We start from the raw sequence: 21,911 nt of genomic DNA on the forward strand, positions 1-21,911 counted from the left end.
CCCTCCTGCTGTTGGACGACTAATCATTTTCTGTCCTGCGAGGTTCATGGGTGTGAAGTTTGTCCTTTTTGTCGTTTATTTGTCAGGTTAGGGACGTATATGATCTGCTGCTCCTAGTTCTATCCTGATTCTAGTTGACTGAAGGAATCAGAGCAGCGCTACCGAACGTAGGCGTGAGGCCCCCTGCATGCCTTTGACCGTTACGGCGAGCAAGTGGAGTCAAGTAAAAAGCAATAACGGATTTTATGGAAGATGTGGCGTGTGGGGGTGGGGGGGGGGGGGGGGGGCGTAGAGCCGATATCAGATCCTCTTCCCGCCTTTTGGTGAAATGTATTTTGAATAACGACGTCGCTATTTTTCCTTGAAATGCTTCCGGTCTGAACATTCGCTGGCCCGCTCCGTTTACCAGACGCGGCTCTCCTGTTCCCGTTTCCTCCGCTAACACGGCCGCTTGTCATCCACGGCGACGGCCTTTGATGCAGTGCCTCTGAAACCCACTTGTGTATTTGGACTTTACACGTTCCGTGCCTGAGGTATCACACTCGACTGGCCATCTTTGTCTTCACTGAGCAAAACGCGTTTCTGTTCTGATGATTGGAGTCGGTGACCAACGCAAACATTAAAAGAAGGAAATCAAAAGGTTTTATTTTGTTTATTTCTTGTGCAGGTGGTTCAAGAGTTACAATTAATAGATACGGTGGGTGGCATGTAAACATCAGTTTGGTACATTCATCCTGGGGGGGGGGGGGGTTAATATTTATGATAAATCTGGACAAAACGTCTCAAAAATTGAAGTGTGAACCCAATCCTGAAGTCTAGCTTGTGATTTGACATTTGTAGATTACACTCGTCTGGTTTAAAGTGTTCTCACATTACTGGGCTGAAGTAAAACTCCTCTGGGGCACGAGGAGGGTGCAGACGCTACTAGGAGGGTGAACTAAATATGAGCTGGGTGGCGCCGACTGGACGCAGCCCGACTGACAGCAGTTACAGGCAACAGATTTACACGAGCTCTAAGGTGACTAGCGTGGAGACCCGAAGGCGTTGCTGGCAGGTTACCATGGTAATTAGAGGCGCCCGTTCTTGTGCACAAACCCTGGCATGAGAAAGAATCAGCCATTCCGTGCGATACAAAACAGTGTAAAAGTAAAAGAAACCCAACAAAATCACACGGCGGCGGCAGCCGCCAGGCGACTGCCCCGGTTGGTGCCGAGGAAAGGTGCTCTGAGACAGGAGGGAAGGAAGCTGAAACTGAGGCAATATATATTAAATGGCGCAACAGCTTTTTAAAGTTACTCTGGCAAGGAAGCGGCCCTTGGTGGGGCGCGTCCGATGATCTCCTCGGCTCACTCCACAGACTTTGTCCCGTTGAAGTCGCTCTGGGAGTCGGCCTCCTCCTCTGAGGCGTCCTCGACCATCCTCCGGCCTCCGCCAATGCGTCGAGGTGCGCTGCCGAAGGAGGGCTCGTTTCCACGCCTGCAACGTGGCACACGAGACAAAGGCAGGGGCAGAAAGGCATCCCTGGGGTGAGAGGAGGCTGATGAGAGGGGGTGCCTGAGCAGGCCACACTGTGGGAGGGGGGGGGGGGTACAGGCTGTGCTTTGGTTACAGATTCGGCACGCTGGTTATCATTTGAACTCATTTGACTCCTGCTCAGGGAAATGAGTCTGGTTTAGAGCGATTAAACCAAGCACTGAGAAGAATATGGCCACCGATTCGGAACGCCACTCGCTAAGCATCGTGTCTTTTCTGGGGGACACCGTGGTAGCGGAGGGGCCATATTTCTCTCAGTCAGGCTAATGAAAGAAATGAGAGCATTGAGAGTGTGCACGGGGCGGGGCGGGGGGGGATGAAGTCATGGGAAATGGAGATGAATTTTAGGTGCAGAAGTACCTGCTGCGTTACTCCTTGGGTTCAGGGTTGCCTCTGGAATAGAGAGGGACACGATTTGCTTGAACTCAGGCCATCGCACTAAATCTGACTGAACTTGAAATGCTTCTGCAACCCTCTAAAGACGCTCTTTGGTGGGATCTGATCTGGGAACTCTCAAGTTGCTTTATTCTGAGCGACGATATGCGTAACATTCATATTTCGCTCATGCATTACGGTGAATCGAATCACTTTGTCCCTTTTCTTACTGCAGCAGGTGTCCTAAACGTGAACGAGAGGAGGCAGAGGAGCAAAAGCAAAGAGCAGTTCACCTGTTGGAGGGGAAAGACGGACGAATAAAGCCTCTGCCGCTACCTGAGTTTGCTCTTGAGGGCGTTGACCTCGCGGCTCATGGCGTCGCTGGCCTCGCTGGCTTCGTCCAGCTCCCGCTGCAGCTTCCTGCGGGCGGCCGTGGCACGCTGAGACTCTTCCTCTGACTCCTCCAGCTGCCTCTTCAGCTGCTTCATGCGAGAATTTGACTTTTCCGCCTGGCGAGCGAACAGAGGACATTAGTCTGAGTGAATTCGAGCCTTTAACTTTGCACTGGGCTACAACAGCCATCCAACCACAAGTGCAGAGTCTGAGACTGCACCTGGTCTTTGTATTGTTCTCCCTGTTTCCTTTCGTCCTCCACCTGCATTATCAGGTCCTTAAGCTTCTTGTCTCTCTGGCGTATGCTCTTGGCAGACGCCTGCTTGTCCCTGCGGGTTGACAAAAGAGAATATTATAAAGTTCATTGAGTGAAAGGGAGGAAGTGGAAAGAAGGACAGGAGTTCCATCTTATTTACAATCCTTATGAAGGGCCTAGCGTAGAGAGAGCTCATTAGTTCTTGTGTTATGCTCCAGAAACGAAACCTGACAGATGGATGAACCAATGGAACACATTCCTAATCCCCCTACCTGACTTCGGCGGGGAAAAGCTCTGCTCTGTCAGGGATCAATACAGAATGCAGGAACCATACCATACACTTGGACTCTTTCCCTGCCCCTTGCCTGCTCTCCTGTTCCAACTGCTCCTCCAGCTGGGCCACTTTGGCCTCCAGGGCGGAGATGGAGGACTTGAATTTGGATTTGACCTGATTCTCCATCTCCTGCAGCTTTGCCTTCAGATCCTTGTTCTGGCGCTCCATCTGCTGCCGGGCGCTCTCGTTCTTCTGGGAAGCGCTGCGCTCCATCTGCAGCTCGTTGTTCAGCTGATCCACCTGTGGAGGGAGAGTGTGCGGAGTGAGGCATGTGGCTCCTGGACGGTTTGAAGTCGCTGCTGCTCTCCGGCCACCTGCTGCGCGCTCTTCCTCTGCCTGTCGTTGAGGATCTCCATGTTGCTCTGCTCCTCTTCCAGCTCCTCCTCCAGCTGGGAGATCTTTCCTTCCAGGCGACGTTTCTCATCTGCCAAGGCCGACCTGCGTGCGTGGATTAAAAAAAACAAACAAACAAATGTAAAAATCCACTTTTCTTGTGCGTTCATCTCACAGAGAAAGCGACAGAGCGATCTCCACCCACTTTCCAGAGGTGTTGCTGGCCAGCTCGTCTGACAGCTCGTCTCTCTCGGCCTCCGCCTGCTTCCGTGCCCGCTCGGCTGCTGCCAGGTCCTGGAACCACGTTACCATCATTATTCTGAAGCCTCTAGCACAAGTCGCATGCTGTTGGGGAGTCGGAGGCATTGATTACCTCCTGCAGCTGCATGAGCTCAGCCTCCAGGCTCTTGGCCTTCTTCTCACTCTCCTTTGCCGTGGTCAACACCTCCTCTCTGGCAGCGCGGGCGTCCTCCAGCTCCCTCTGGAAGTCTTTCATCTGCGCCTAGAGGGGCAACGCAATGTTATTTTATCCGTCAGGTATATTTATAGTTCTCGGTCCAGCAAATAAACGTCACATTCATTGCGTATTCCCTGACTTAAATATTTTACTTTCTCTAATGGGAGTTTGCTAGAGTTACCCAATTTTGCTAAAACGATCCAAGGACTTGAACCTGATTAGATGGATAATCAAGTACTCACAAAAAGGACACAAGTCATTTCCACGAGTATTGATCCCGAGCTGAAGGCGGAAACCCTTTCCACGCTCACCTGGACTTTACGGAGCTGTTTGATGGCCTCATCCCGTCCCTTGCTGACCGTCTCAATCTGTCCCTCCAGATCTTTCATGTCCGTCTCCAGCTTCTTCTTGGCTGCCGTTGCGAGGGCCCTCTGCTTCCGTTCATCCTCCAACTCCGTTTCCAACTCTCGGACCTGCGGGCGATACGAATTGTTGTCTCTGACGGCAGACGAGAACGCGCAGCCTCCTTCATTCTAATGATGCCACCTTACCTGTTTGACAAGCTGCCGCTTCTTCTCCTCGCCCATCTCATCTCGCCCCTGGAGGTCCCGCTCGAACTGGGCCTTCAGGGCCTGCATGTTGACCTCCAGCCGCAGCTTGGCGTCCTCGGCAGCCTGCAGCTCATCCTCTAGCTCTTCCAGCTGGGTCTTCATCTCTTCCACCTGAGCCTCGAGACCTCGCTTTGACTTCTCTAACTCGTGGACCTGCCATCAAATATTGCCAAGTTCAGTACAGTCCTAACCGTGAGAAACATTAAGTAATGCTTTTAATGAAATGGCTCTGGCACTAACATTTTTTCCGACATCATCCTTGGAGCTGATCAGGTCTTCCATCTCCATCCTTAGCGCCTTGTTGGCTCTTTCCAGCTCCTCTCTGGAGTCCTGGGCCTCGTCCAGAGCCCTCGTCAGGGACAGAGCCCTGGTCTCCTTCTCTCGGGCCTCGGCTTCAGCCCGGTCTCTCTCTTCTGCATATTTAATGGAGATGCTCTTCTCCTCAGCCAGCATCTGCAGAACAAAGAGACCAAAGAGAGAGAGTATATGGATAGAGATTAACCTGGCGTTCAACAGGCTGATCGCGAGCTGATGCTGTCGGTGTAAAAGAGACACCAATGTTATCTCTGCAGTTGAATCGGTGGAACCGACCTGATCAAACTTCTTCTGCTTCTTCTCCAGGTTGGACACGTTATGTCTCTGATTGTCCAGATCCATCAAAGTGTCCTCCAGCTCCTGCTGCAGGCGGTTCTTGGTTTTCTCGAGCTTATCGTAGGCAGCCGCCTTCTCCTCATACTGGGTGCTCGCTGTCTCCAAGTCTCTCTGCAGGCGCTTCTTGCCTTCTTCCAACAGCTCAATGTTTCCCATCATTTCTTCCACTTTCTTCTTTGAATCGAACAACTGAGCAGAGGAAGGGACGAATAATGGATGCAATAAATCTACAGCTGAAGTTAACGCATCCTCCGGTGTCTACGCCGGCCTCTCTGGACTTCACAAGTCCCTGAAGATGTTTGCTTCTCGGCCAACCTGTAAGACGGCGCCCTTTAGTTTGACAACTGACCTGGATGTTGAGGGTAGACACATGTCTCTCGATATTCCTCTTGGCTTCTATCTCCTCTTCGAGCTGCTCCTGCAAGCTGCTCTTGTCGTCTTCTGCTTGCCGCAGTTTTGTCGAGAAATGCAGCTTCTGACGCGTCTCTTCGGCCAGCAGCTCCTGTTGGAGCACACAAAGCCAAAGACTTGAACTCTGACCCGCAGCTGCAGGTAGATCAGACTGAACGACGCTGAGGCCGTTTACCTGTGAGTCTTGGAGTTGGGAGGAAAGGCTGCTAACGTCTTTGCTCAGTTTAATGTTCTTGCCCTCGGCTTCATTCAGTAGGTTTGTCACGCTCTCCAGTTCCGTCTGCATGGAGACAAATATTACGTTTCAGCAGTCCGGCGGGATGACGTTTGAAAATGTTCTTGCACGGCATCAGTTGCCATTTACAGTGATCTTCGAGCAGCGTTCTCCCAGCTCGGCCTTCTGCTTCTCGCTGTCGGTGAAGCGTGACTGCAGATCTGCCACTTGACCCTCCAACTTCTTCCTCTTGTGATCACCGTCTTGCTTGGCCTGGACGAGTGAGCGCACCTCCATCGTTAATTCGGAGGTCTCCTTCTCCAAGGCTTGCTTAGCTTTATCCAGGTTTGATTTCAGCTGAGCAGCAGAGAGAGAGAGAGAGAGAGAGAAGAAAGACACACGATCAGCTAAATAAAGCAGCTTAATGACGCCTGAATATTCGTAAGGCCGTATAAAAGCAGGTCTGCAGGTCTACCCGTTTGGATTGTTCCAGCTGCTCTGTGAGTTCCTCCACAGCCTGGGTGTGCTTCTGTCTCATCTCTTGGACCTGGGACTCGTGGGTCCGGTTCTCGTCCTCGATGGCTCTCTTGAGCAGCGTCACCTCCTGCTCACGCTTGGCCCTGAATGGATTTTTGGCAGATTTGACAAATAAACTATCACCTTCTTGCATTTCCTGGTTGGTTGCATTCTCATTACATTAATCCTACATTAATTTAAGCGTAATACGCTCTAAGGCCATTCACACATCGGTATTTATGACCGACCTTAGCTCCTGCTGAGTGGCGGTGGTGTCCAGGGTGTCCTCCAGCTCAGACTTCAAGGCCTCCAGTTCCTCTCCAAGATCCCTCTTGATCTTCTCGGCCTTGTTCCTAGCAGCACGCTCCGAGTCCAGGTCCTCTTGCAAATCAGAGATGTGTCCTTCCAGCTCTCGGATCTTCTTCAGAGCATTGTTCTTCTGTGCTGTCTCATCTTCTAATCTGAGAGGAAGAAGAAGAATGCACCAAGAACGATATTTCTACAAACGGCAGGGGTTGCGGGAGGAACGTTAAAGCTGACCTGCATAATGGGATGCGAGTGTTCACGGTCGCTGTAGCTACAGATACATGGTAGCGTTGTACCTCAGCAGGGCCTTACCGAGCCAAAGCGTTCTGTAACTCCTCCTCCTTCTTTGCGAGCTGGGCTTTGAGGTCGGCGATCTGGGCCTGCAGATCAGCTATCTGCTCTTGCAGGTCATTTGACTCTGCTTCCAACTTGCGCTTGGCCTTATCCAGCTCCTGTCGGCCCTTCTCTTCCTTTTTTAAGCGAACTAGAAGTGCCAGTTAAGACGAATGTTTTTTTTTTTATCCGAACTGGAGCTCTGACTGTGACATCACTAAATGACGTGTGTCTGCGTGAAAGACGAGAACAGATGACTGACCTTCTAGTTCAGAGATCATAGATTCGTGTTTGTTTTTCAGCTTGGTGAGGTTCTTGGACTTCTCCTCTTCTTCTGCCAGGTTGGTGCTGAAGTCTGCAATCCTTTCCTCCATTAGTTTTCTTTCCTACAAATCAGGTCATCTATTTTCTGAAATCTACTTTCTTCTTAATCGATAACATCTCTTAATAAGCGACTGAACAAAATGTTCTCTCTAATGAATGGCGTGTGTCTACACCTACCTTCAGCAGCTTGCTGTTCTGGTCCTCTATCACCAAGACGTCGTCCTCCAGCTTTTTGATCTTCCCCTCACAGGTAACCTTCTCCAGCTGCAGCTTCTGGCGGGCATCTTCCTCCTCCTCCAGGTGCTCCTCCAATTCCTACATGTGGAATATTATACCTTCAGATTCTCCTGTATTTATCAGAGCATACACAGCTAAAATGGAAATGCGTGTAGTTTCCTATCTATATAACAGAAACAGGAAACAAAGTTGTAGACCTGCATCTGCTGTTGCATCTTCTTCTTATCCACTAACAGCGCCTGAGCACGTTCTTCTTCATCATCTAGCCTTGCCTCCATCTCATGAAGAATCTCCTCCAACTCCTGCTTCTTAGCCGCTAGCCGAACCCTCATCTCCTCAGCCTCAGCAAAAAGCTCCGTCTCTGCTTGCAGTTGTTCCTGCAGCGCATTCCTCTCCTCCAAAACCTGCAGCAGATGCAAGAAAAATAATTAGGATTACATGCAGTCTTCCTGTTTCTGTTATTGTCGGTGTGCCTGATGTATGGCGTGTACGTCCTCGCAGCGTTAAATTGTGTATGTTACCTGTGTGTGTTTCACGTTGATTTCCTTCAGCTCAGATTCAAACTTAATGGAAATGTCTTTGGCTTTCTGCAGCTCTTCCTCCTTCAGACTCATCTCCTCCTCCTGCCGAGTCACTTGCAGCAGAGGCTTAACCTGTGGTCGGTCACATTTTAAAAATGGAACGAAGGACACGTAAGGCTAAGTTTGTAATTTACGTCAGGTGAATTCATTCTGAGATCTTCTCATAAATATTGAAAGAAGACCCTGAACTTCTGGGTTTTTACTGCGGCTTTGCTGCAGACTTGTTAGCTGACCTTTGTGAAGAGCCTCCACCACTGCCAGTTCCTTAGTTTGAGGTAGGCAGCGCAGTTCCTTTGGATCACTTTCATGGCTGTGAGTTGCTGTTGCCTCTTGGCAAATGCCCTTTAAAAATACAGTGAAATCTACATATCAGCAAATCATGAACAAACACAAAAGAATTTACAAGACCGTGAGAGTGAAAGGCCAAATATACTGCCTGAACTGTCTAGCGCAGATGGCACGGATCATTAGCAGGTAAAGTAATGTCTACAGAAGCTTTTCCATCCATACTTTCTGGCTAGGAATCCTCTAGCCTGAGCCTGGAAAGCGATGATGACCACAGTGATCTTCAGATCTCTTTCCTCCTCCAGCTGGGCTAGCACTCCTGTGCGGAAGAAGATCTTGCTCTGTCCGATCCTGTACAGGTTGGGGTCCAGATCCAGATGCTTGATCTACAAAGACAAGTTAAAAAATAGGCTCTTACAAAGTATGAAAACTTCTGATTGAATGTAAAGTTTAATTATTGATTATCGTGGAGGACAATTTGTCGTCATTGCGGGTGTGTGTTTACCATGAGACAGCAGGCTTGCTTGCCATCCATAAAACCTTTGGGGATAGCATTAGCAGCAAGGATCTCATATCTAGCAGAGAGGAGAAAAGATATATTAGAAGCAGAAATACTATCATCCGAGAAGTGCTATACTCGCGTCTTTAGATCACGCAAACCGTTGGCGGAACTCCTGGAAGAGGATCCTATTGGGAAATCCTTGCCGGCAGATTCTGATCCCTTCCAACACCCCGTTGCACCTCAGCTGCTCCAGGACCAGGTGAGCGTCCAGCTTCCCTGCCTGAGAAAAACAGGATTTTATTTTATTACATTGAATTTTTGTGAAGGAAATACTACACAGTATATAATTTAAAACTGGCTACTGTACTGCAGTGCCGCAGAACATCCAGGAAAGGAAAGGTTTTCATTCAAATACAGTCTCTATAAGTCTCTGAACTGGTCGTTCTTCTCCTCTATGTTGATGGCGCTCTGGTTTTCATTACCCTCTTCTCGTGGTTAGGGATGATACATCTGACAAAGTTGGGCTGGGTGTTGTGCAGAGTGGTCATGAGCTTGGCCAGAGACTCCTTGTAGAGCTGTCCCACAGTTCGGAACATCCCCTTCTTGGTCTTTGAGGCACTCGGCATTGAGCTGTCTGACATCTTGGCTATTGTGTCCAGACCCACCACTCTGTCCGCTGAAATGGATCCAACATTATGTTAACAGAAAACATTGTGTGTTTGCACAAGCTTACGTGGTTCGAGTGTGTTGGAGCCACTGTGTTTGGCCCTCATGTGCACGTACATGCAAATAAAATGTAGAGTGATTCAAATTGATCTGAGGGCATGTTCACGGGGAACAGTGATAGAAGAAATTTGATTGAATATGTCATGGACTGTTTGGCTCATTGATAAGTCCTTCACTCATCAATGTAGATCATTGTCGGTGAGCTACTTGCACTTCTGTCTTACTATCTTTCCAGAGGTCTTGCACAAACTGGCTGGAGGAGTTGCTGAGCAGTGAGGTCACGTTGTCGTTCAGAGGGTCCATGTTCTTTGTCAACCAGGCAGTAGCGTTATAATCCACCTGAAAGGGAAACATCAACGTTATTTGAGCCACGTTTAATGTATTTCCCAGCAGTCCTGCCCTGGTCATCCGCTCACACTCACCTTCCCAGCATAATGTAATATCGAAAACTCTGTTTTGTCTTTCAGTTGTTTAGGTTTTGCAAACTTGATGTGGTTCCCTTGTGTGTTCAAGAGTTTCTCCACAAAGGAGACATCTGTGGCTTTGGGGAACCAGCACTCTTCATCCAGCAGGGCCAGGACACCTGGAGGGTTGTTCTGCAGAGAATATGTAGTGGTTGAAAAAACGGCAATAAAAAATCATTCGTAGCAAAAAGAACGACTTATGGATAAAACTCACTGGTCTCTCAATGAGCTCAATGCAGGGCTGCAGGTCAAGACCAAAGTCAATGAAGTTCCACTCAATGCCCTCCCTCTGGTACTCCTCTTGCTCGAGGATGAACATTGTGTGGTTGAAGAGCTGCTGCAGCTTCTCATTGGTGTAGTTGATGCACATTTGCTCAAAGGAGTTGTCCTATGAGAACCAAAAAAACAGAACTGATATAATGCCCTCCCTCACTGCGTCCATGTATCTTCTCCTGGGTCGACCCCTAGCCCTGTTCCCTGGCAGGTCCACCCTCAGCATCCTTCTACAGATAGAACTGATATATATATATATATATATATATTGCATTGAATATTTTAAGTGTCTTTTGATTTTTAATAAGCTGCAGAAAACATGCTGATACCTCAAAGATCTCAAAGCCAGCAATGTCGAGGATTCCCAAGAAGGAGGCTCCTTGACGTTTGGTCTTGTCCAGAGCCTTGTTGACTCGAGCCAGGATCCAGCGGAAAAGTCGCTCGTACATAGCTTTAGCTAGGGCTTCAATGGCAAAGTCGGCCTATCGAACACACAAACACAAAGGCATGTGAGACACGATGAGAGATCAGAGTGACAGGAAGTGTTTATTACATGCAGCATTCGTGTTCCTGTAGTTTTGCCCAGTGTACTTCCTGTAGTACCTGCTCTTTGGTCTGTGCCTTCTGCACCACCTCTCTGCCCACTTTGATTCGAGGGGTGAGAATGGCACGGGTAAAGTCGGTCACATTTATGCCCTGCAGGTGACATACCTTCTGGGCAGCTTGAAAGGAAAGGAGAAATATGTATGTTTGCATTTCTGACAAAATGAACTGAACTCTATTTTAGTGTCTGACGTTGGTAGCATTTGATCAACGTGCGGCACATTATCGCGTCTAACCTGTGTTATCTGGCATGGTGGCCTGCTCCTGGTTCCTCTCTTTCTTGAACGCAATGTTTCCCAGCTGCATGACTGTGGAACACACCTTCAAGATATCTAAAAACAAAAGAGACGTGACAGTCGGAGAAACAAGCGTGTCCCTTTACATAATTCCAATGCAAGCAACCGATCCTAATTACGCCAAGGCATGCTAGGAGGTATCGCAAATACCAATTCTCTCCTCTTCGCTGAGGCCCATAATATTCATGGCCTCCATGGTCTCTTCGTACAGCTCGTCATCTTGCTGGCCAGAGATCTGAACGTGGCCTGAACTCAGGAAGCGGTAGTTACTGAAGGGTTCCAGAAGAAGTTCCTCTGAAAGTACACAAAGTTAAACCGTCGGTAACACAAATGGGATACTGTTTGGAGGTGGCAGGGAGTTTGCTGAGACTGCAGCACCCACAAGCCAGACCTGGATGAGTGGAAGGAAGGGAATGACTCCTAACTTACCACGCACTTTGTCTTTGACTCCGGCGATCATATAGTAGAAGATGTGAAAAGCTCTTTCCGTCTTCGCTTGTCTGATACAGCGAGACTTCTCCAGCAGGTCTGTCAGTTTCAGATGTTAAAGAAGAAACCATTTTTATAGTTTGATCAAATGTGAGATGCTTCCTTTACGTCCTCTTTTAGGCTTTCCCCCCTACGAAAAACTATTTTCCCAGACTGAGCAAAACCCACAATGACAGGATACAAGTTTCAACATTGGCTCCAACAATGTATCCGGTCACATCGAAGTTGATGCGGATGAATTTACCCTGTGAATGAGACGGACGATGGACCGGTCGTCAGGAGGACATACACGCAATGTGCTTTGTAAAAAACAAACAAACAACAACTCACAAATCGGGAGGAGTTGTCATTTTTGATGGTCTTTGCATTTCCGAAGGCCTCCAGGATGGGATTGGCCTGAAGGAGCTGCTTCTCTAGCTCCCCCTAGTGACAACAGTGATACACATAACGGGCAGTTTTATACTGTACACTGGTTGATGGTGGTGGTGGAGGGGGTGTAAAGTGGGGGGGTCGGTGGGTATGGACTGGGGAAAGTCTAAAGGAAATAACATAATTCAATCAAATCCTACGTCACCAATGCATTTCCTCAAAAAAGTAGATTTGAAGCTTGTTGGGAGATAACAAAATTGTTTATTTCGTTATTTTATTTCGACACTAAGTAATCACTACCAGTGTATAAAGTATAATTAGCTGCTGCTGATGTGGAAACATCTGGAAGAGTGAGGTTATGCCGGGTGAGATATTGTTACCGTTACCAAACCTTGGACAATTCCTGCCATGGATTTTGGAATGAAATGACTGAGATTGGTGATCTGCTAACAGCGTGACTTCAGAGACTGTGGACCGGCTAGAGCTGGCCGACACCCGGTCACTCTGCATTGAAGTAATCCACCTGATCAAAGGGGTGTGTGTGTGTGTGTGTGTGTGTGTCAACCTGCCAGGTGCTGCTACCTTTAACTCATTGAGTGCCAGCCATTTTCAACTCAGCTATATGCTGAGTGACCCAGTTTTTGCTCATTTTCCAAGCCCCACAGAATATTCTTTACTATGACTATGCAAAGACTGAAACTACCAAATGAAAGACTAAATCTCTTCTTTCATCAGGAAAAAGAAGTGTGCTCCTACCATTTCTGTTCCGGAGTTATTGAAGAGAGGCACATTTCAATGTCAGGGTTGGCAGTGAATGTATGGGCTATTAAAAAAGTCTTTAGACATTAATGGCACTGGATGAGTTAATAATTACTCCCTTTAAACCTCTTCCTTCAACTTTTTGTGTTTAGGAGTACTAAAACAATTCAAATGTACTTGCTTCATCAAAAGGTCTATCATTTAATATAAGGATGGAAAAACAGGAAAGATACAGACCAGCTGAGGAGGCGCAGTTCAGAGCTGGCAGAGCAGAAAGGAGGATTTTGTTCATTTAAGTCACTAAGGGAGGAAAAGGAGAGAAAGAGGAGAAATAGAGCGCAGCAAATGGCAAAAAGAAGACAGTGGCTGGAAAAGATTGCTCTTAATAGACTTCTCAGAGGCGACTGGAGGAGCAGTTAGCTACGCTCAAACAGTGTTATTCGAGGCAAGACCCCAAATTAGCCTCTTTTGGACCCACAGATGAGTCCTTCCAATACAAACAGTGAGCGACACCGCAAACCAACAGCATCGAACCCGGATCCAGGACGCCACCTTCGCAGTCGTGATCCCGAGACAGGGTCACCAAGCTCAGTTTAACCAAGCCAGGGAGTTCATTTCTAGTAAATCCTAAAGGACAGGAGGGGCCAGGGCCGCACCTCAGGGCAAACGGCAGGGGGTGGGGAGGGGGAGCGTTGTGTTTGATAGGTACGAACAGGAGATGGGCATGCTCACACGGTGCTTGCTGATCTGTGAGAGGCCTTTCACTACCAGAGAGGTTCGATTCCCGTCTCTGCCGGCAGTGAGAGGCTGTGCATTAGAGGCTGACATGATAAACCAGGTCAGGAGTTTGCAGTACTTCACCGAACTCTTTAGTGTCTGCGACTCGGTACTATCATGATGGTCATGCAGTCAGCTCTCGTTGAGTCAGATTCAGAAACGATGAATGTTAGGGCAAACAACCTTCTACCTCAAGGAGAAGCATTGGGTAAGCAAGAAATCATTACAAACAGAAAAGAAAACTCTCTACACAACTCTGTGCCGTGACATGTCTTCATGCACTTTCTTTTAAACCTAGGGAAGACACACACACGCACACACACACACACACACAAACAAACACTGCACACAAAAACCACTCCAGGCATTCCCCTTTACTCACGTAGGCAAACTGTGATCCTGATTGCTGCTATTTGGAGGGAATGATGATATACAGGATTAAACTGGGCCGTTTCCCCCATGTGCTGAAGAGTGAGGGAACTGGCTGACAGATTCCAATCTCTTAACACGGTGACGGCTTCACACAAATACTTACAACGCTGCTGTCCTTCTTGCCTTTATGTGAGGAGGCCACAACAGCCAAATACTGGATGACCTTCTTCGTGTTCTCAGTCTTCCCCGCGCCGGACTCTCCGCTAGGGTGGGAAACAGACGGGGATTAAAAAGAAGCGCAGGAGATAGCGAAAGGGAATAAGAACAAGACGACAAGCAGCAGTGGCAGGTAATCTGTTCACGCTTCAATAACCCGGTTTAATTGAATGATAATCACGTGTGCTAGAGATAAGTGGAACAGTGGAGACTGCAAGCCTGGATGTGGATTTCTGCGATGGAGCTCAACAGAAATGGTATGCACCTTAACAATCAGGCTACAGTTCAGCTGGGATTTAAGAGCCGACTGTAGGTCAAAAGGCTGGAGCTCCATATTAGCAGCACAGACACAATTAGAATATCTCATCGCTCATCTAACGTGCTGTAAGAAGGTGAATAAGTGTATCTCACAACATGCTGATTTATTTCTTGAAATAAAACGGCTCCCCGTAGGAGGACGCTCAGTTTTATGATCGATGCCTTCAACTGAGCCATCAACCTGTAGCATCTGTTATTAAAAGCTTATAACTCAAACATTTTCAAACAGAAGTCGGAACATAGGCCTTCCAGAAAATTCTGTTGGACCGTAACAGAGCCACCAGCCTGCGGTTCAACACAGAGACACTTCCGCAGACACGGGTCCATAAAAGGTATGGGACGCTCCCCGAGTTTGGGCTCGGCGGCTCTGAGAGGAATCTAATTACTCTTTCCTGTTCAGATTTGTTAAGGACATCCAGGCTCCATCTATCAGTGCATAATAAATTTTACGCCTGTGGCCAATCAAAGGATCCTATCCTCATCAGTCTGGGATCACAGGGAGTCATCAGAACATTTCCATGGAAAGTATTCATAAATACTTTGCTAAATTGTTTGCAGCTCCTGAATGTGGGATCGGTGACAGGTCAGCAGTGTGGTCGACGTTACCTGCTTAGATTAGATGTCACTCTAGAAGGAAGGTGTCCAGGTATTAAACATGCAGTGTGAGCGTTCTGCCACTAGGGGTCTCTCAATAATTAAGACCTGAGTCACCCCCCGGTTCAAAAGAGTTGCTACATTTATTTTATGGAAAACATAAGGACGCATTTTGAAGGTGTCATCCCTTTTAAACATTTTAAAATGTTACATATTAAATGGGAAAATCTGACTATTAGAATAGGGATACAGAAGGATGTTGCCAAAGGAGCTTATCGTCCTTAAAAGACGCTATAATCCAGCGCAATTTAACACACGTGCACGAACACATGCAGGAGGAGAAGGCCGTAAATGACATATCGCAGCAGGAACATTTCTCCCATATATGGCTTCACGCTGAGTCCAGCTGGCGCTCGCATTGAGATCTAAAAGCGCCTGTGTCGATCCGACTAACGAGCCACAGACAAAAAGCCTCGGGCGATCATCGTCATGTGCAAAACAAACTTATCACCTTGCAGGAAAAAAAAAGAGAGAATCCAATACAATCAACTTTTCCAACGTTTCTCTGTGATACAGGCAGCAAGCTGAAGCTATTAGCTGATGCCAGGAAGGCATTTGATGCACCCTGGCATCACTGATACAAATCTTTGCTTGAACGAGCTTGGGGGGGGGGGGGGGGGGTTTCCTTTCATTCCTTTAAGTCATGGGCGTCATTTCACTGAAGGAAGACAAAAGCCTTTAACTATAAGCGAGGGGCTGCTGTATTTAACGATGCTATCTATAGTCTGTATTATCAGGGAAAGGGTCGACTTTGACAAAAAAGTCCATATTAAATACACTTCAGTCTATCTCTGCTTTGAATAAGGAATAAGGTACGGCTTCATATAAAACACGTTGCCTCCAATGTTACTCCTCTGGTTGCATTAGCATGCAGTGATGAACAGAAGAACCAGGCCAAAGTGGAAGAGAATTCTGTTGGGCGAAACAGGCCAGAAAACGTGCGGCCTGCTCGCTGCAACTGGAAGGAGTCAAAATCAACCAACGTTTTCATTAAGTTAGTTTTTCATGAATCCACGTTGTGCTCCGGTCCAAAGGCAGATAAGCCGCGAATGCTTGTCCCTGGATGTCGGGAAACCGCAGTCGTAGTTCTCAATAATAACCTCATAAATAGCAAGATAATAATGAAAATGAATAAATAACCAAACAGAATGCAACCCGACACCGGGAGAGCTGCTCTTGGTCTCCTATCAGGATCATGCATACTTCCTGACTGAGGCTGCGATAAGAGATGGAGGCAGTTTGACTCCCTCTGAGGACAAGACCGTCGACACACACACACACACACACACACACACACACACACACACACACACACACACACACACACACACACACACACACAGCCTTCCCTCCAGCACCACCATGACGTCAAGGAAAACAGGCTACTAGAAGATGACAGAGGCTAAGTCTGGACTTTTACTTACGTGCAAAGAATGGCCTGGTCCTCACGATCTGTGGGAAGAAAGTTTATCTAGTTAAACACCGTTTAATGCCGCTCATTCACAAATATACAGTCAGGATGCGTCTGGGTCACTGAAGAAGCCATGAAACGATGCGGCAGGCCAAAAACAAGCTGCAATAACCAAAGAACAAAGACGCACTGCAGGCATTGTGTTTGGCCGGGATATGCATATCGTCACGCACACAGGCCTAAGTGCTCAGTGCACTACTGTGCACGCCGCATGTCAAACCACGAGCCCTTCAAAAGCAATAAAGACTCGGTCTGGGACTCGAGTCTTCAGGGAGACGTTGTGATTCGCGAGGGCTCTCTCATGCCTAAAGAAACAGCAATCTCCAACAAACACTTGGATTTCTAACCCATGAAAATCAATTCTCAACGCGCTGAGAAATGAGTCTTCATACTGGCTCCCAAAAATACTCGTGGGAGTCCATGTAGGGCTATTTAGCGATTGTATCCATTACAAATCCCCCCGTGGGGGAATACAGGGAGCCCTGCTGAAAGGAACGCAACGTTGCAGCCGGTGTTTGATATAGAACTCTGGATTGAAGACGTGACTGCACGCCGTTTTGCGTATTATGTCATCTTTTTCATCATGCATTATCGCATATTCCTGCACAGAGTCACAGTCACAGTGTCAACGCAGCCTTGTGGCAGAGAGAAGACACATTTTTGTCACTTTAGATTGCTATTTGAGGACTATTTTAGTGACACTAACTCGGCCTCACAGCAAGAAGGCTCTGGGCTCGAGTCTTGACTGTGATTGCTTGTCCAGAGTGCACAGCATCTCTTTATGGATGACCCAAGCCCCGCCCAAGACAACAGTCATCTGTTGCAGAGGATTCCTGCAGGAATGGCGTGTTTTTGTCTCCGGGATATCAAAGACTGAAATCCCACTCATGGATTAAAAGTAGCAGCTTCCATTGAGTCATCGTGCTTCTCTGGAAAAGGTTGTTAGATGTGGAGCTTAGATTTGTATCACACTACATGTATAAGAAAATGCTAAAGCGTTACAGCTCTTTGATGATTACAAATTACGTAAATATAACATTAATTCATAAAAAAAAGACTCAAAAATAGCAAAAAAATTTATCGATACAATCAAATCGGCAGTTACGTCTTCAAAGCTCTTTTAGTAACTGTCATAGAAACCTGAACCCGTATTAGAACGGATTCATTTCGACCAAGTTTTCCAAGAAACCGCTGTTATTTTTCACTTTGACGCGATTGGGGCGGCACGGTGGCGTAGTGGTTAGCGCCTCACAGAAAGAAGGTGCCAGGCTCGAATCCTATCTGTGTTCTTCCCGTGTCAGCGTGGGTTCTTTCCGGGTTCCTCCAAAAACATGCAATTTAGGTCAAGTGATTACTCTAAATTGTCTGTAGTCTGTAGTGTGTCAGTGTGTGCGAAGAATGGTTGTCTCTGTGTGGCTCCAGCAACTCCCGTGGGCTTTTATTGAACGTGCATTACCGTCCTTTTAAACTTCGCCTTCATCTTTTCCGGCATGATTACGGACCGATAATTTTCTGCTGACTTATTCGTCTCATTTAGTTGTGAATAGAAGCATTTTGACTTGTGGGAACAGAATGTGTGGTCCCGGAGCTGCTGAATATCAATTGTCGCTCCACATGTCCGGAGCCTGAGTAAATGTCTGTGTGTTTAGTCTGATCGACACACACACTCCTGAGCAGGGATGAGTGAAGCCATGTAATCCAAACAGCCACGCAAACACCCATCCATCCGCCCCCTTCTTGTTTACTTGTGACACCTTGTTTACACACCATAGCGGTGGGGGTAAATACTGTCGTCCCCTGGTGCAACAGAAAACCCTCCAATGTACACATTTTGGCAACAGTTGCAAAAGAAACCCAAAGTAGATTTGGGAAATATATATTGACAGCGGCAAAAGAATTCAGAAAATTAAACACAATCATCCACTAAAGTGGAATTGTGTTGCAGCGGCTTCTCTAAAGCGTCTTCTTTTTGCATCTTCTTCTGCTTCCTATCCTGCACACGGACATAAACGTCAAAATGAAACACTAAATGTTCTTAAGAGAAGACCAGGAAATTGTGACTTCATTTCTTTCTATATGGCAAAAAAAAAAAACCCACCCCCATATGTGATTAAACAAATGAGAAAAAAAACCAATATCACGCAGCTCTTTCTTTATTTGTCCACTTATAAATAATAGAGATGTGATGGAGAGAAAAAAAACTTCACTGTCCTAGAATGTGATTATTTTCATGCCACGTCTCGCTAGCTGCAACTAGCAGCATTGCTATCATCTTAAGGTGTGTATGAAACGACAAATTCTGGTTTGGTGAGCTCTTGAGGGGTTGGGTTGGATTAAGAAGTTCGGATAATCCCACTTTCCTCAGAAATCTCTAAACAATTACTTCCTACTGCAAATCCTGAACAAACATCCTGCTTCATTGGGAAACTCCTCAAACCGATCTGAGATGCATTTAATGGACCTTTAATCTTTCATTTCTCACACAAGGAAAACATCTCTGGTATTTATACTGACCAACAGAGAATAATAATAAAAAAATAAAAAAATAAAACCCATAAGATTTGCATGTGTGCAGCGACAGGAAACGTTTTAATGCCCTCCACCCATCTCTCAATCCAGATGTCAACTCCTCTGGGAGAACATCCTCACGTCAGCATGAGGTCCAGTGGGCACGGCTCCCACGGAAGCACAAGAGACGGATTCCATGGGAAACCGCCGCAGGCGTATCCAAGAGACATTTACTGTAAGCAGGACCGAGCCGAGGCCACGATCGTCACCGTTTCAAAACGACGACTCTCAAACCCGTTTGCTCTCATTTTCAGTATCAGACAGTTTCAGACAGTCTGACTGCTTTGTTGACAAGAAAGATTCAAATTCTGTCATCAAACAGAGGCAAAGCGCTAAAGGCTACCAGCCACACTTCGACACACAGGCCGGATGCTGTCGATCAGCCTCTAACAGGATGGGGGGGGGGGGGGGTCTGCATTCAGTGTGACGTGAGCTGCACTCAGAGCATCGGGAAGGCCCTACCTTGCATCATGTTCCTGTAGGCGTTGTCGGCGATGGAGTAGATGTGAGGGGGGACCTCGTGCCGTTTCTTCCCTTTGTACATGTCAATGATCTTCTCTGAGTAAATGGGCAGCATTTTATAAGGGTTCACCACGACACAGAAGAGCCCCGAGTACGTCTGAGGGGAGACACCACACAGTTGGGCCCGTTTTTTTTAAAGTGAAACTAACGTTAGACGACTGGATTCAAATGACATCAGTCAGGTTCATATAAAGCGACTGATGAATGAAAGCGCCTCTTCGCGGTTGCACATTATACTTACGTAAATAAGGCCAGAGAAGTACCTCTCGCGGATATTGTGCAACACCGAGGCTTCGTTCAGACAGGTCAGCTCCGCCATGTCCTCCACCTTGCTGAACTTTGGCGGGTTCATCTTCTGGATGTCATCCTTGTTGACGGTCATCTTCTTGGCGTTGTCCGCCAGCTCCACCAGCACCTCGTCGCCGTGCTCCTCCTTGACGCTGGCGGCCTCGAAGCCGTGCCTCTCGGACGGAATCCACACCAGCTTCCTGGCCGCCCAGTCGGCCTGAGCCATCGGGCTGTTCAAGAGGTCCTTGTCGACGAAGAGGAACTTCTCGTCGTCGGCTGGCGCTTTCTTGGACATCTTGCTTTCGAGGAGGAAGGCCAACTGGCGGATGGACCGAGGAGATCGGTTTGAAAGGAGGCAAAGACAGGAAACAAGGGAATAAAGGAAGTGAGTCTGTTAAAGAGTTAACAAGTTTCATGCAGGGCGAAGTTTCCAGAGTGCAGAACCTCTCACAGACATCCACCTCCACTCATCCCTTTCACATACACAAGGGGGATGAACACCCCCCCCCCCCCCCTAATTTAGAAGGTTCAAAGACTGGAAGCTGATTTTAATTAACTCAGTTACAAAAACCAGAACATTTTTTCCAGCACCTTAAACTGTCCTCAGAGAACTTTTGCTTTGTTGTTTGTTTGCTGTTGTTTACTCTGAGGCGGCCATTAAGTCGACGCTCCTTTGATAGCATCACTGTCTTCCCTCCTGCATGTCTCTCTCGCTTTACGAGGAGGCTTCAGTCTCGTGCTGCCATGACCATATATGGGCGCCTTTCTCTGGAGCGGGCTCTTTTCTCCCGACCTAAACAGCAAGGCAAGCGAACTCCCAAACAAAGCCCATGTAGGGAAGAGTATGTCTCTCTCTCCGGCCTCGCCGTTTACTCCGAAACGATAACAGCGAGGCAGAGCGCCCGAAGGAGGCCTGGGGATTTAACAATCATGCTTCACATGGCTTCCTGGAGGCAGCTGCTTTTTAAATGCAAAATAGGCAGAAGCTGAACTCAGAACGAGTGTCTGCTCCTCAGCCACGCCTGGGAGGAAGCTCCTGCAGAGAAGGCGCAGCACAAATGGAATTAAAGTTTGAATTAAACGTGCATGCGTGTTCCGCTGAGGCCATTTCTCAAATCAGATTGGCTTCTTAACTCAAACGAGGTGTTTCCTGCATTAGAGATGTATAGAATCAATCACTCCTCTCCATCCCCCCCACCCCTCTGGTCACTGAGAGTGGCACACACTTGAATTGAGCGGGAACTGATCCGCCTGAGAAAGCCTAAGAATACAACCCCGAGAGCCAGCCTACGCAGAAACGACTGAAAAGATGTGAGGCTACGCGGCTCTGGAAGGGATTTACGGGGAAAGATATCTGAAATGTTTAATTCCCAGTTCAGAGAATGAAACCTCTGATGAAACAAGGAAGGGCCAGCTGCTGCTGACTTTCCTTGACTGTCTACCTGTTGTGTCAGGACAGCGTCACACACGGCAGGCGCATCTCGAGGCCAGCCGGGGTCGACAACATGTTAATGCCACCGAGGAACTAAAGGATGGGAGACTCAACGGGAGACTCAACGACCTGTGCTGCATAATTAATGTCCTCACATTACTAAACGGGACTCACAGTTACACAGGAACAAGTTGTGCAGCACACAAACTGAATGTCCTGCTTGGTTCAATGCAAAGCAGAGACTCAATATCGCATTTTCTAAGAGGCTCAAATCCTTATTCAGATGTTGGACAGTATCAGTAAATACAGATCTGTGATGTGGTCAGTAATAATTACCGTGTTTCAGACCGATTAAATGCGACTATGATTAAAAAGCAATAAACAAGTGGGACTGTCGCCCCTGGGAATGAGTGATATTTACAGACGTGGGTGAAAGACGCTGACCTGCAGGGCCTGTGAATGATTTGTCTCATTTCCTTTCTTGGTGGTTTCACACACATTCTTCCTGTTCACAACGCGTGGCTGTACGGCGTGATGATGGAGGTATTTCTACGCCTCTACGCCGATTATCAACACAGCACGAAAATAATAAGTCATTAGACTGAAATACACTGAAGACAAACGTTGTTTCTCCAACTCAATAGACAGACAGACAGACAGAC

At 47.5% G+C, this 21,911-nt stretch overlaps 1 protein-coding gene across 1 annotated transcript; it reads right to left on the reverse strand.

Annotated features, from left to right (window-relative positions):
- Positions 1–663: 663 nt before the first annotated feature.
- On the reverse strand, positions 664–20,112 carry myh11b (myosin, heavy chain 11b, smooth muscle). The gene is made up of 40 exons (XM_068751502.1): positions 19,771–20,112; positions 19,470–19,626; positions 16,393–16,420; positions 13,932–14,043; positions 11,834–11,926; positions 11,685–11,748; positions 11,444–11,542; positions 11,165–11,308; positions 10,955–11,050; positions 10,719–10,837; positions 10,445–10,597; positions 10,057–10,230; positions 9,801–9,974; positions 9,603–9,717; positions 9,135–9,328; positions 8,811–8,932; positions 8,656–8,725; positions 8,376–8,536; positions 8,099–8,207; positions 7,806–7,937; positions 7,482–7,688; positions 7,225–7,362; positions 6,986–7,109; positions 6,703–6,874; positions 6,333–6,545; positions 6,044–6,188; positions 5,719–5,925; positions 5,530–5,634; positions 5,293–5,445; positions 4,884–5,132; positions 4,533–4,745; positions 4,233–4,445; positions 3,993–4,154; positions 3,598–3,726; positions 3,430–3,518; positions 3,206–3,329; positions 2,923–3,131; positions 2,522–2,630; positions 2,245–2,417; positions 664–1,476 (listed from the first exon to the last, which is right to left on the reverse strand). The coding sequence occupies exons 1-40, from the start codon at positions 20,110–20,112 to the stop codon at positions 1,347–1,349; spliced, it is 5,922 nt and encodes a 1,973-aa protein (XP_068607603.1). The 3' UTR covers positions 664–1,346.
- Between the last annotated feature and the right edge of the window lie 1,799 nt (positions 20,113–21,911).

Source organism: Brachionichthys hirsutus, chromosome 17 (assembly GCF_040956055.1).
Source record: "Brachionichthys hirsutus isolate HB-005 chromosome 17, CSIRO-AGI_Bhir_v1, whole genome shotgun sequence".
Classification (NCBI taxonomy): domain Eukaryota; kingdom Metazoa; phylum Chordata; class Actinopteri; order Lophiiformes; family Brachionichthyidae; genus Brachionichthys; species Brachionichthys hirsutus.